This window comes from Capsicum annuum, chromosome 6 (assembly GCF_002878395.1).
Source record: "Capsicum annuum cultivar UCD-10X-F1 chromosome 6, UCD10Xv1.1, whole genome shotgun sequence".
Taxonomy (NCBI): Eukaryota; Viridiplantae; Streptophyta; class Magnoliopsida; order Solanales; family Solanaceae; genus Capsicum; species Capsicum annuum.
This window is the reverse complement of record NC_061116.1, coordinates 219,595,683-219,610,520: the sequence shown is the minus strand read 5'-3', so window position 1 is coordinate 219,610,520 and position 14,838 is coordinate 219,595,683. Positions and strand designations below refer to the sequence as shown.

Here is a 14,838-nt window from a genome sequence, read left to right as displayed (position 1 = left end):
ATATATATATATATATATATATATATATATATATATATTCTTATTGAGTTGTCGATTTCACCAATAACCCAATAAGAAAAAATCGAACCAAACCAATAACCTAATAATTTTTTTTATAAAATCATTAAAAAACTATTAACACAATAACTCAATAACATTTTTATCGACTCAATTTATTGGTCGGTTTGGTTTTTGCAAGTATAGTTACCCTTGAGCTTTCTTACCGGGCTTCTTTAATTCATAAGTCCTCCCAACTAGGTTCTGCACCTGCCATAAAATTGTTGGAATTTTACTTTTATACATTTCTGAAAAATACAAGTACGTTATATTTATGAATCTTTTAGATCACACTCTAAAGATCTCTTTTTAAGCAAATAGAAAATTTTAAAGAAAATGTTAAATCACGTACTTTGTTTAAAATCTTATAAGTTACAACAAACATTGGACAACAATATATTTTATTTATAAGGTTGAACGATACATGAGCAAATATATGAGACACGAGTTGAATGTCATCCTCAAGGTTAATTTTAAATAATTATATTTACACAACTTCCAAATACCAATGAAATCTAAATATTGGCCTAAAATTGAAAAGTATTTGTGTAAACTTTCACAATAAGTGAAATTAGTCAGCAGATAAACCTGCTATAATACATATACCTATGCTTACATTAGCCTGAGTACTATAAAACAAATTTTACATTGTTCTGTAGGTAAGAAATTAAACCGTGAATGGCATGAAATTTTAAGCATGCCACTTGACTACTTACTGTCCCTTCGTCCCAAATTTAGATGACACGTTAATTAAGAAAAATAATTAATAACATGATTAGTTTATCATAATGTCCCTATTAAATAATGTTTATATTTTAATTTGAAGAAAAAGTAATTAATGCAAAGGGTAAAATATGAAAAGAAAATTGTGTCTTCTTGATTAATGAAAAAGGACTAGTAAAGTGGGAAATCAAATTAGGAAATTTGGGAAGGAGGGATTACTTAACGATGAATACCCAATTGATTAATTAAATTAGAATAACTCTAGTGTGCTATTTTTCTTGGGGTCTGTGAGAATATCTCGATATGCTTTAAGGCTAAAAGTGAAGAAATTTCTTAGTGTATGATCCGTTATTTAATTTAAATTAATTATTATTTTATTAATTACTCCATTGTTGCCTCCACGTCCTAGAATAGTTTCTGCCTTGCAAATGGAGTGCTTTTGTAGGACAAAACAATCACCTTTTTTGCCTCTCTTATTATTGTTTTTTATAAAGTATTATGGAAGTCAGAATCAAGAATGTAGCTAGGAGGTTATGTAAGAATTTGTCCGAAACTAATTAATACTATATAATTATAGTTAAAATTTTATATTTACATTAAATTCACTTACAACGTACAAAGTTTAAAAATTCAAAACTCAATTTAACACGTGATAATGTTATTCTTAAATTTAAAACTCATAAAATTTAAATTTCGATTTTGTCCCCTCTAATCAGAATCATCATTGATAGCATTCCACTAAGATAAAAGTCCATAAGTGGCAGCTAGATGGGTAGATTAACTCTATAATGCAGTTTAACCACGATGAAAAGAAGTTAATAATTAATTAAATAATTATGTTGGGATTTCATAAAAGTAATACATGTGCAACTCAACAAAAGTTTAATTTTCTAACGCATGGAGTTTATTGATAGTAACAGATGTTTAAAGTGTTTGGCTGCCTAACAAAATGGGAATGTAATTGAAAATAAAAGCACAAATTAGTTAAATAATGTAATAGTATAGTCCTTTTCTTTCTTACCAAATCTAGGAGAATTATCTTCTTGAAACAAAATGTAACAAAAAAAAATTGCTGTTAGTGGAAGATCCAAGGAATATTAGACTATATACAATGGAGAGGTTCATATTGTGGACCATATGACAAGTGATTCAATAACTAAATTAGATTTTTGATCATCAATTGATTTTATAGTGTTCCATTTTCAAACTAAACTAGCAATAAATTTTAAAGTTAAAACTATTATATATATATATATATATATATATATATATATATATATATATATATATATATATAAGTGGGTTGCAAAAAAATTATAACTAGAAGACATATAACATGATCGAAAGTCGATCGAGAATCTATTGAAAATAATCTTTTTATATCTTTATGGGGTAAAAATAAAATATATGTACCTGCTATCTTCTGAATCCGGACCATACTATAAGATTTCACTTCATATAATGTTGTGCTGGTGGTATCTATACATATTAAATAGCAAGAAAGTCTTGCTTAAGATGTTGCCAAGTGGCAATCTATAATCACGTCATGTGTTATTTTTTTAGGACAACTTAGTTAAATTAGGTAATGATTAGTTAGTAGTTATTATTTTTTTTAAATTAAAATTAATTAAATACTTATACTTTTTAATATAATATTTTATTTTAAATCTACTACAACTGAAAAATAATGTGTTACTATACGCCACTTTCTTAAAATAATTCGAAAGGAAGAAAACTTTTTACTCACACAAAAATAAAATTAGCTACAGAACTTTCTTAAAATTATAATCTATTAAATTTGAAATTGAATGTGTATCAATTAATTAACATCTATATCTTCTATATATTATTATTTAAAACAAGTAATAAAATAAGAAATGATGTTGGCTTTTTAGGATTTATCAAAGAAATATATCTTCTATATATCTTACTTTAATATTTTTCAGTGCTTTAGTTGTTAAGTTATACAGAATAATTAATAAAATATCAAAAAATAGGAACTCTATAAACCACTACAAAGTAACAGAAAACAACAAAAGCAAAAAATTCAAAGTTATTTAAATTCAAACAAATAAAAAAAGCTTAAATGTAAGTAGATAAATAGATAAATAAATAAAAATTCTTTAACAAAAAATTCTAAACAATTTATTTTTAAAAAATAACTGATTTCAAATGTGGATTATTCAAATACACTTTTTTAAAAAATAATAAGGAAAAAGAAAAAGGAAAAACCTAGTATAACCTCCTAATGCACGTCCACACTTTCCTTCCCCATTTCCCTGGCACGTTTCCCACTTTAACATTTCTTAAGTTTTTATTTTTGAAAATAAAAACTAAAAACAAGTACGGAGTAAAAGATAAAAATTGTCAATGGATAATACCCAGTTTTTTTTTTTTTTTAAAATGAAACTACCCACGTTTCCAAAACATCCATGATGGAGCTGCCAGCATTTTTCTAATTATTTTAAAATTCCCATATTAATTTTAAATATTAGGCTTTTAAATTTAAAACAATTACGATTTTCACATTTTTTAGGTTTCTTTTATCACCTTTTACCAGTCCCAGATATATTTAGAAATACAACAACATTTTGGCAACATCGAACAATTAATGTTCTCATAAAATTCTTTTCTACACCAAAAGTAATCATAATGATTCAGTTAACGGAACTTTCTTTTTTGCAAATAACATTTCTTCATCTCCTTTATTTTTTAAATTTTGTCTATTTTGTGTTTATAAAAATAATATGATTGTTTCTGTAACGAGATATTGTTAAATTTTTATGTTTACCGAATTTTTTTGATTTAACATCTCCTCTAAATTCACTACAACTTTTATAGATTCTTCTTTCTCCCTCTAAAAAAACTAATGTTTATTTTTTAATTTTCTTTTTATTTCAGGTGCAAGAATGTTTTATCACATGTAAGTGTAAGAGTGTAGCAATGAATTGGAATATCAATGCAAGTTAGAAGCATCAAACAGGTACTACACCGTATCAAGAGAAAGCCCTGATAATAAAGCTTAAAAAAAAGATATTTTCAGCAATATGGTGCAATTTGATATCACATTTGGAGAGAACAAGTAATTAATTAATTTTTTTTTGGAGGCTTATAGTCTATTTTCGAAATTATGTGTTCTTTGTTTTATATTGTTATTTGGTGATTATGATAATATATTTATGGTCGTTACTAGGGAAAAAATAATTATCACCATTGATAAGCAAAACTTAGTAATAAAATTGAAATCGAATTTTAAAAGTGGCTTATCAAAATTTTTATGGGATGCCAAGCATGCTGATATCTATGTGCTTATCTCCAACATTAACTATGTAGTCTGATATATTTTAGGTTATTTACATTGATGAAATACTAACATATTTTTTTATATTGAATTGATAGGCACTTGACGTTATCGCGATAGGTTTTTCAATTTAAATAATAACACATTTTTTTAATAAAATTAGGACAAAATAAATATCTAATTAAATACATCAATTAATATAGACACGGAATTCGGATTCATCCTTCTTACTTTGACTTTAAAACGTTATTTTTAAATTAGAATTAATTCAAATCAACATCTTAATGGATTGAATATTTCAATTTTAAGTTGCTTATAATTTCTCTTCGGAATTTTTAAAATTCAAAGTTGATTATAATTACTCCTATATTTTTGGCTCCTTATTCTTAGTTTATTTTAAAAAAATTGTCTTTCACTCCCTTCTCCCTTCATGAACTAGCCATGTTCCTTACGACAATCACACACATACACATGCATGCTATATAGGACAATTGAGACCACAAAACACATCATAATATATTGGTTATTTTTTTTTATTAAAAAAGAATCATAAGCATGCTATATAGGACAATTGAGACCACAAAATACATCATAATATATTGATTATTTTTTCATTAAAAAAGAATCATAAACATATTCAAGAGGACAGAGGAAGGAACAATGCAAATAGAGGCAAAGATACGGAGTATTTAAGAGTTTTCGAAAAAAGATTTTGTTTGAAACAATCAAGTTGAAGGTCTAGGTTTTCCTTTGATTAGAGTTCTCGATGTGATTAAAACAAATTCTAGATTTTTCGACAGCGTGCACGCTTATCTTTTCAAAAATATTTGAAGTAATTAATTGTTTGATTCATCTGTGATTATATGATGCATTTTTAACATGTATACATATACATGCTATCACTTTTAATTATCTAATATAATTAGCATGTATACATGCTAAATTTTTTGATAAGTTTACATGATTATTCGTTTGCAGTTAGTAAATCTTTAAATTATGATGAACTCTATGATAAGATCACCTAATTCGAATCATAATATAGTTATGAAATGAAAAATACAATTTATGACATGTAAGTAATATCAACAAATTAAATTGAAATTATAATATAATATAAGTGTCTAAAATCATTTATTTGGATATTAGATAAAATACTAAATAAAAAGATAAAATAAAATATTAAATTATTATAGTAAAAAAAATGTTTACAAGATGATAATAGGGTTTGTCTGATGTATTATGATTTGATTAAATAATGCAAAAAATATTGTTAACAAATTTAGTAAAATGGAAGAATTTAAGAAATAGAATAAAAGTGTAAGACTAGCTTTAAATGTCTATTCAAAAGAATAATTTATATACTTATCAGATATTAAAAAAAAATAATAAATAGGATTATTAATTTTCGGGGTGAGGCTAATAAAAATTCACAAGAGTAATGGTATGAGAATTTAAAATATATGAATTCTAAATTTTATGATAGCAATACCATCAAATAATATTTTATTCTAAACCTATATATTTGTATCTAGTTAGAAAATTAATTAATACAAATATAGAATTTGCTTTAAAATTATTGGATTCGAGAATTTCATATATCAGCTTTTAGCTAATCGACAAAAAGCAAGACACAAAATAAATAAAATTGAAGAATTGTAAGAAATTTTTTAAAAAGTCAAAAAATATTTTAGAAGAAAAGTCTAAGTTATATTAAAAAGGAAGTAATATATAATGATACTGTATCAAGTGATAAACTAATAAAATATCACCCTAGAAAGTGAAATACTAATAATTGAATAATAGTTAAATACATTAAAATAATATAAGAATCAAAAAAGCTATTTGATGATATATAAGTAATTTCCCTTAAATTAATAGTTATTTTTATTATTGGACATATTAGATTGAGAAATAAAATTACAAGTGAAATATAAAATATAATATGATTAGATGTGCTCAAATAAATAGTTGAATTGATATTATATTTCTATCACATAAATGGAATGATATTATATTTCTTTTAATTTTGTAACCTTAAAGAACTTTATTTATGCCGTATGAAAGAGTGTTTGGCATGTTTAAAAGGTGTGACTTGAAATTCACATTATGACTTCTTCTTTCATTGATTTAGCTTTAAAAAAATTTAAATCATTACTAATTATCAAGAGTTTACACTTTTTACTGTTATTTTTATTTAATAACTTAATTAAAAAAATAATTCATATTGCTTATATGTCTAAAATTTTTGTATTTATAAATAATAAATAAACGATCATAAATTAGATAGTTTAAATTTTTTCACAACCAATAAAGTAAAAGAAAAATTTAATGAGTCAAAATAATAAGATAATAATACTTAAAATATTTTTCTCTAATATTTTTCGCGCATTGCGCGATAACAAATACTAATTATATGTATAACATGAACATTGGAGGTAGCATAGTGATGCCCCCCACCTATTGAATTGTACATGATTTTGTACATATAGATTCCACATTTTTTTCACTTTTCAATTAGACTAAACTTTATGATGTCTTTCTTTGTCACTTTTTTCCTCCTCCCTTTTTTGGGGGTTGGAAGTAGGGCAGGTGGGGGTGGGGGGTGGGGTGAGGGGTTAGATTGCTCATTAGTGTAACTAGCTGGTCTTTGTAGAGGTTGTCTAGTTAGGGTTATGTTAGAATCAAAGTGTTATATTCTTTTCTTTTGTCTTTTCCAATTTTAGCTTCTTTTCTAACCATGTTGTACGTTGTGGACCTTTTAATACACGGAAAAGGGCCAAATATACCGCTATAACTAACTAGAAAACAGTTTAAATATATCCCTTTTGAGTATCTGTATAATTCCTTCGAGTAGGGTGGATGAATGTTTTTCTTGAAAGCAATTTGATTATAGTTTTTTTTTTTAAAAAGTAGCTGAACGTTTTAATTAAAAGGCGTATAATTTAACCTTACAACCTTCCGATTAGAGACGAGTGTTTACTATCCGAATAACTTCCCCTTGTCAAGTAATTGCACGCTCAATTAGAAACCAGCTCATGTTAATATTAACTCATACACTACCCATGTAAACGAGCAACTGGTGCGCTAAGGGCGCAACCACAAAGGTCTATTGTACGCTACCTTACCTTGCAATTTTGTCAGAGACTACTTTCGGGATTTGAATTTGTGACTTTCTGGTCACATGGTGTTAGAGTTTTTGCCCTGATTTTCTTACCAAATTTAAATTTTATTTTTTTTAGAAGGAAAATAAAAGTAATACCATAATTACTTTTACTTGTCCTAAAAGGAAAATATAATTTTTTTTAATATTTGACTAACCTCTTTGTTTGGAAAAAATGTTTTGGGACTTCATAAATAGAAAACCCCTCTTCTCATATCTTAGCACAGTAGCATCCACAATGTAGTTATTTACGAGTCTTGTTTATTGAGAAATTTTCTCCCAATAGTTATATATTTTATTTAATATTAATTTTCATGTGTAGGTCAGTTGGCTAAGTTATATCAATAATATTATGTTTTTAGTTTATATTGTGTCATTTGAATTATCGTCGTATTAGTTTGTAAACATTAAGCTTCCGCATGACGCACTCTCGATTTCGAACCAAACAGATGAAAACATGTAAAAGGGGTCTATAATTTGGCCCGTTTCCGTTTAGCATATTGATTTGTTGTAGCTTTCATTTTGGTGAATGATTTCTTTTCTTTTTCCAACCGTTCACTCTCTTTTAGATAATTTATTTATTATCCTTTTTTTCTCTGATATATAAATTGACTGGATAGTGATGTGAAAGCAGTGGATTAAAAAATTAAATAGATTCATGGGGGTTACAAAAAATGAATTTAATGTTCCTTCTCCCACCTGCAACTTCATGCACTATAAATTTATGCATACCTATACGTAAAAACGATTACTTATCAGTATCACAATAAAGATGAACATAAAAAGATGAAAGAACAGTTACTACATGAGCAAATGAGGGGGAAAGAAAGATCAAAGAGGATTAAGAGGATAAAACGAAAAAAAAAATCATCTTAAACCTCTAAGCTAATATTTGAGAAAACTATTTTTATAAAAACACAACAAATAAGTTGAAACTAATTAAGGTAGTAGTAGTATCTATTTTGGAGTTAGGAGTAGGTCTGACGTTGGTGGGTCAGGAGACTATTATTTAAGGGCCAGCTCTCTCTGTGTCGTTACGGCAAAATTAATATAATCGCTTCATAATTAATTATATATTTTGAATTTAAATTCTAATTGTAAAGAAAACTTTAATAAAGAGTATTTATTTTTTAAATTTTATACGATATAAATTTGAATGAATGAGATTCTAATACGAATATCAGATGCTCAAAGAAAAACAAAAGATAATCCCCTCACATCCACCCATTCACACCCATTTCCCTCTAAAAGATAGTACTAACAAAATTCTAAATAAACATATTGCACACCGTCATGTCCTAATGTTTAGTTATTTTGGCAAATTAAAGTCGTTTCAAAAGAAGAAAGATTGATTACTTCCTTTTTCAAATTCGTTCTTGCTACTCCAATAATAAGTAGGGCATGCATTAATTAGTGAGACCTTTCAAGAGAAACATTATAATTTAGATAAATATGTTCTTATTATTAAGGCTATGAAATTATTTGGTCCACCCGAGCGCGATTGAGGAAATACGTATTGAATTAAGGTCTCTCAATAAAATTTCATTAAATAAAAAAGCAGAATGATAAGTCAAAATAAGTATAAAGATCTCTCAAGTCATTCATCATAAAAAAAAAAATAAAAAAAATTGAAGTTATCCTACCATTAGTGGAAAACGACGTTCATATATCTTTTGATCTTTGAATTCTATTTCTTCAGTTTACTTGACTTTCACCAAAAAAAAATTCTCCACAAGAGCTAATCATGAGATTTTGCCGTGTACAAGAAATTTACACTTATTCTATATCCAATTGTACAATTAGTCTTTTCTTTTGAAATGAAACTTTCTTCATATATACCCACAAGTCAAAATTCAAAAAAAGGGTGAATGTCTACCATCTTGTTATAGTACCCCTAAGAATCATTCAATGATCCTCCAAATTCTTAGTATGCAAACAGTTGATATTCAAGAAAGTGACAATTTATTGCTTTTGAATCAATTCTTGTCTGTGTTTATTAATTAGTAGTAGTTTGGTATAAATTGTAGGCGTGTCTAAGTTTTTAAGGGTAAAATTAAGTTTTAATATACATGTAAAAAAGGAAACTTTTGACCTATATACACTAAAAAGTTTAATATATTTGTTAGGATGAACAATAGCAGAAGCTAACAATTGCAAATATTGAACATTGATAAATCAGATGATAGAGAAAAATATAATATAATTTGTCCAAAGAAAATTAATATAAAAAATATTCAGAGAAAAATCTTTCTATATATACTATTCTTTTAATGTTTATATTATAGAAGTTTGAAACTTTTCCTCGAATAAAGGGATTACCCAAAATGAAAAATTTATATTCCTCTTTAGTGCATGTAAAAAATCAACATGATAAATTTTTTGATTTTTCTTCAAGAAACAATAAAATTTAAACATGATAAAAAAATTACGGCAAACTCTAATAATATTCAGTATAATTTTCTGGTGGAAAATGTATTTCAACTGAATACTTTCACTATGTGGCCACGGTATATATTAGTCAATCATTAATCCTAAAATAAAATTACAAGTAGCTAAATAAAAAAAAGAAAGAAGAAAAAAGAAGTTCAGTTGACCACTAATATGGAAGTTCTACCACGTTTCCACTTTCATCCATCTTCATTACTCCACTACTATTATAATCTACGGTCCTTAAATTAATTAATTTTTACGTTATTTTCTTATTAGTATCTCAGATGAACTGGCAAAAGAGAATAAATAATTATGGTCGTTTAATTAATTACTTTTGAAGTTTTTATTTTCTTTTCTCCCTTTACTTTACTCCTTCCGCTCATTTTTTAACTTGTCTACTATTCTAAAAATAGCATTCACTTTACTTGTCATTCACATTTTTAACAAATCAAATAAAGAAAATAAATTAATTATTTTTTTTTATATTTTATACTTAACAATAATTACTTATTCTTTAAATTATATTCCGTAAATGCTGAAAGTAAATGTGAACCGAGGGATTACTTAAAGTTGCAAATTTTAAGGTGAGAGAGAAACAGAGAATCATATTTAATATTCCTACCTTGGATGGGTTGTCAGTAAAGAGGATTTATAGTTCCTTCTTCCTTTTAAATTTCCCAATTAGAATAATAATTCCAAAAACAAGTCCTTCCAAATCTCTCTTTTATTTCTTTCTACTAATAAAAACCCATAACTCCCCATTTTCCCTTAGATCCCTTCTCATTATTATTATTTTTATTGTTTTCAAGAAAATGAGAGACTTTGCTTCTTGTTTCAATGAATATGCTCTACAAGTTTCTGATACTTCTTGTTCTAGTTACTCAAATTCTGCTTGTATCCCTCCTTCTTTGATTCCTTCAGTACTGAACACTGTCAATTGTGTGTACAAAGTCAATTTGTCCAATAATAAAAAACAAGTGTTGATGATCACAATTTCATGGTCCAAAACAAATGTAACACAAGGCCTAACTGTGCACTTTGGTGATGATCCTTCAAATGTCTTCAAGCTCAATACACATTCACGTCTTTTTAGGAAGAAAAAGGGAAGCAAATCAATGGATTTGGGTCATTTTAAGGTTGAAATTTTTTGGGATTTGTGTGCAGCTAGGTACTTAACAGGCCCTGAGCCAATTGATGGATACTATGTACTAGTCACAATTGATTCACAACTTGGACTAGTACTTGGTGACATGGCTGAAGAAGCATCATTAAGAAAGTTGAAAAATGGAACTCCAATGGCTAAGTTCTCATTGGTTTCAAGACAAGAACATTTTTCAGGCAACACCCTTTATTCAACTAAGGCTCAATTTTGTGACAGTGGCAATATTCACGATGTTTTAATCCGTTGTAGCGGCGAAAGTGAAGGTCTAAAGCATCCTGTTATGTCAGTTTATATTGATAAGAAGATGGTTACTAGAGTTAAAAGGTTGCAATGGAACTTTAGGGGAAATCAGAGTATTTTTGTTGATGGATTGCTTGTTGATCTAATGTGGGATGTTCATGATTGGTTCTTTAATCCAGCTTCTGGTATTGCACTATTCATGTTTAGGACAAGAAGTGGAATGGATAGTAGATTGTGGCTAGATGATAAAGACAAATTGCTGCTGAAAGATCAAGAAAAAGTTGAATTCTCATTGTTGATCTATGCCTCTAAGAGCACATAAGTGAAAGGTTCTGTTTTTTTTATTTTTTTTATTTTTTAGTTTCAATTTTTTCTTTGTTTTCTTTACTGGAATCCCATTTTTTGATGTTTAATATTTCATCCCTCATGAAAGGAAGTAGAGGAAAAAGGGAACTGAAAGATAGAATGGAAATAACTTGAAGAATTTTTGACTTCTTTCAGATTTGACTTTGTATATTGTACTTTTGTGGCTCTTTGAGTTATATAGTAATATAAACAGATTGTTTCTTTTACTCTTGAGTGATTTAACCTTTATTTTCTTGAGCTTATCCAAGTGGAATTGCAGAATATAGAGTAGTAAAAGAGAGACAAAATGTCTAAATCTTATTGTGCTTGTAGATTTGGAAGATTGTACTTTGTGCTTTCTAATTTACTTGTCGAACTAATCTGAATTCGTATCTAGAGCAATATTATCGTCTTTAGGTAGACAATAAGAGTATCATGTTCATTTAATTTCAATTATTTTCCATCCAATTAGCCTACAAAGATTTTCCAATGAGAAAAAAGGTGCAATTTTTGAGAGCCATGTTAGGGAATCAAAAAGATGATAAGATATATCAACACACATGTTGGAGTTAGGTGAGCTTCTTCCCTTGCCAGTAGGTAATCAAAGTGAGATTGCCAGGTATGTTCAAACAGATTGGATGTTTTCATGTCATCTTTTTTTTGGATCTTTAATGATAACCACATTCATGTAGGCCCTTTTACCTCTTTCCCTTTTTCCTTTTAATTGAACCTCTCATTAGTCATTGTTGTACTTTTACTTTAGTCTACTGCTAAGAATTATGGCATGATATTGCCCAAGAAAGGCAGCAAGAAACATGGCATATGTAACCATAGTCTTAACTATAACAATATTGTTCCAACTAAATCCTAGGGTCTATTGGTTTACCTAAGTACTAGTTAGGTCTTTTGTCTCTCTCTCTCGGTGGTGGATCGAGTTCTTCGATAACAAGTTCATATGAAATAATTGATGTTGAGCATCATTAAATATATGAAAACTTATTTAAGTTCAAATTTTGGATTGCATCTCTACTCTCCATCCTCGACGAAAGGCATGGAGAGGAGGATGGGTGAATCTAAGGCACTCACCTAACTGAAAAAGGCTACTAGTAGTCAAGGCAACTAAACCATGAAAGATGAAAAATGATTCAACACTCAACAGCTTAGTCTAGTGATCAATAAATAATGGATGACGGTCAATATAGGGCTGCTATTCAAATAGAGATAAAAAATGATGATTTCTTCGACCATCTGTTCAAGTTTTGGTTGACAAAGTTACTTGATATCCATATTGTCGAGAGATAACACGAGTCTAAAGAAATAATCAAGATACACTCAATTGATCTGAACATCACCGCCGTTATTAAAAGAATGAACAAGTAGTCCAATGGAGAATTAGTACACAACTTCAAGCTAAGTCAAGGGACCAGGAAAGTAAAGTGGACCAGATCATGTCCAGATCCAAAATAGGACAGCTATAGTTAAATCACAACTTGTGAATATACATCAATCTTTTCTTGATAGTAATAAGAAAGGTACAACACTAAAACACTCTATTCATCATGAACCCACCTTCAAATTGTACAAAAAATCTTACACCTATCAAATTTGACCCTATTAAATGAATAAAAAAGACATTTAATTTTCAAAATTAGTACTCCTAAAAAGAAATAAATATAAGGCGGGTGAGAGTTGCTTAACTGTTTTAGGTATTAATAATTTCACAGTTTCATTTCTTCAGTTGTGAAAATTAATATTGTTGTCCCATTTGCGTTCTATTCTTTCAATAACGTATCAGTGTAACTCCATAAACGAGGTTTGAAGAGAGTAGAGTGAACACAAACCTTACTCATGCCTCGTAAACTGGGGTAGAGCTAGCATACAGTGTTCGGCGAAAATTTACACTATTTATACATAGTTGAAATTATTTTTATGTATATATAAAAGATGTTGAACCTCCTTCGGACAGTTCATGTGTACACTTTTGAACTCCCTTTGAGTAGTTTGTGTGTGCACTTTTAAACCCCTCAATGACGTAATTAAATATTATTGTCCTATTTTCTTTTCGACAACATACCAGTGAGCTCCATAAATGGAGTCTAAAAAAAGTAGAGTGAATGCAGATTTTACTCCGACCTGTTAGCGATAGAGAGGTTATTTTCGAATGATCAGCCTCGGCTCGAGTTTTATTTTATTTTTTTTGGCAGTGGGATTTGTTTTCTAGAATGATGGTCCTAAGATTTCAGTTAATGTAGTCGTTCGTTTGCTTTGGGTTGTGCCATACATCAGCATTTGGATAAGACATGGGAGATATTTTATTAATAATAAGCCTATGGGATAATGACAAAGGAGAAGGAGAAAATAAATATGCATTGTCTTAAATGTGACTTGATTTTAATTCTTAAAATTCCATATATGGGAATTAAAATCACTGAATAACGAGTACCTTCCACATATGTTATAGTTTGTAAATAGATCGATCGGTTTGTTTGTGTAGTACTTTTCATTCAGCTGTTCATAACTCAACATAGTACCAGTTGTCTTTGATTATACCATATGGATCGAGATTTTTTAAGATTAACATAGGAGTGGTAAATTAAGGATTATGTCACTTTCTTAAAAGTTGGACTATGTTAATGCAAGTACTGGTCTAAGCAAATTAAGAATTATTTCACTTTTCTTTAACCTGAAGAACAAAGACAAAAGAGAAATCTTGTTTAAGATTTGGCGGGGGCCCCCTCCACCACATATTACGATGTAGACTTGACCACTTAAACCGAGCTTAGGCAAGCACCCCTCTAAAGAACAATGGAGGTCACTTACCTAGGCCATGGATCTTCTTATCACCAATTGATCCACCCATGTAAGTATGTTTGCATGAACACGTCTGGATATATTGTTGGAAATTTAAATTAAAATGGTGTGTCATAACTTTAAGACAAATTATTCACTAAGTCCTAATGAATCACCAAAGACACTGAATTGTGGATGGGAAACTTGTTTTGGATAGGGTGGACATTTGGTTCGTTCGGTTTGGTTGTTTAATATCGATTAAATTTTTTGATTTTTCAATTGACGAAAATGACAACCGACGGTTTGGTTCGATTTCTATAAATTTGGTTCGGTTATTTTGAATTTTGATTTTGATTTTGATTTTGAGGATTTAAGTAGTGAGCCTTTCTTCGTCATGACTGGGCATTTAAAATTGATGATTTTTCTATAAAAATGAATTTTTTCAAATCTATTTTTCATTTCCAAATATAAATAACTCAACACCCATGAAATGAAATAAAATAACCATAAGTTTAAAATAATATATAACTGCGGCCAGAAACTCGACTCTCGTTATCTCATCTCCTTGAGGCGCCGCTGAAAGCCTGAAACAAGTCAACAAACAGTGTTGAAATGAATATTTAGGGTTAG

At 28.4% G+C, this 14,838-nt stretch overlaps 1 protein-coding gene and 1 pseudogene across 1 annotated transcript; one reads left to right on the top strand and one right to left on the bottom strand.

Moving 5' to 3' along the window:
• The first annotated feature begins 10,483 nt into the window (after positions 1–10,483).
• On the top strand, positions 10,484–11,395 carry LOC107873849. The gene has a single exon (XM_016720784.2). The coding sequence runs from the start codon at positions 10,484–10,486 to the stop codon at positions 11,393–11,395; it is 912 nt and encodes a 303-aa protein (XP_016576270.2).
• Positions 11,396–14,143: 2,748 nt separating this feature from the next.
• On the bottom strand, positions 14,144–14,286 carry LOC124899941 (annotated as a pseudogene).
• Positions 14,287–14,838: the final 552 nt, after the last annotated feature.

Coding starts and splice junctions, on each gene's coding strand:
- LOC107873849 (XM_016720784.2), top strand. CDS start 10,484: ATGAGAGACTTTGCTTCTTGTTTCAATGAATATGCTCTACAAGTTTCT.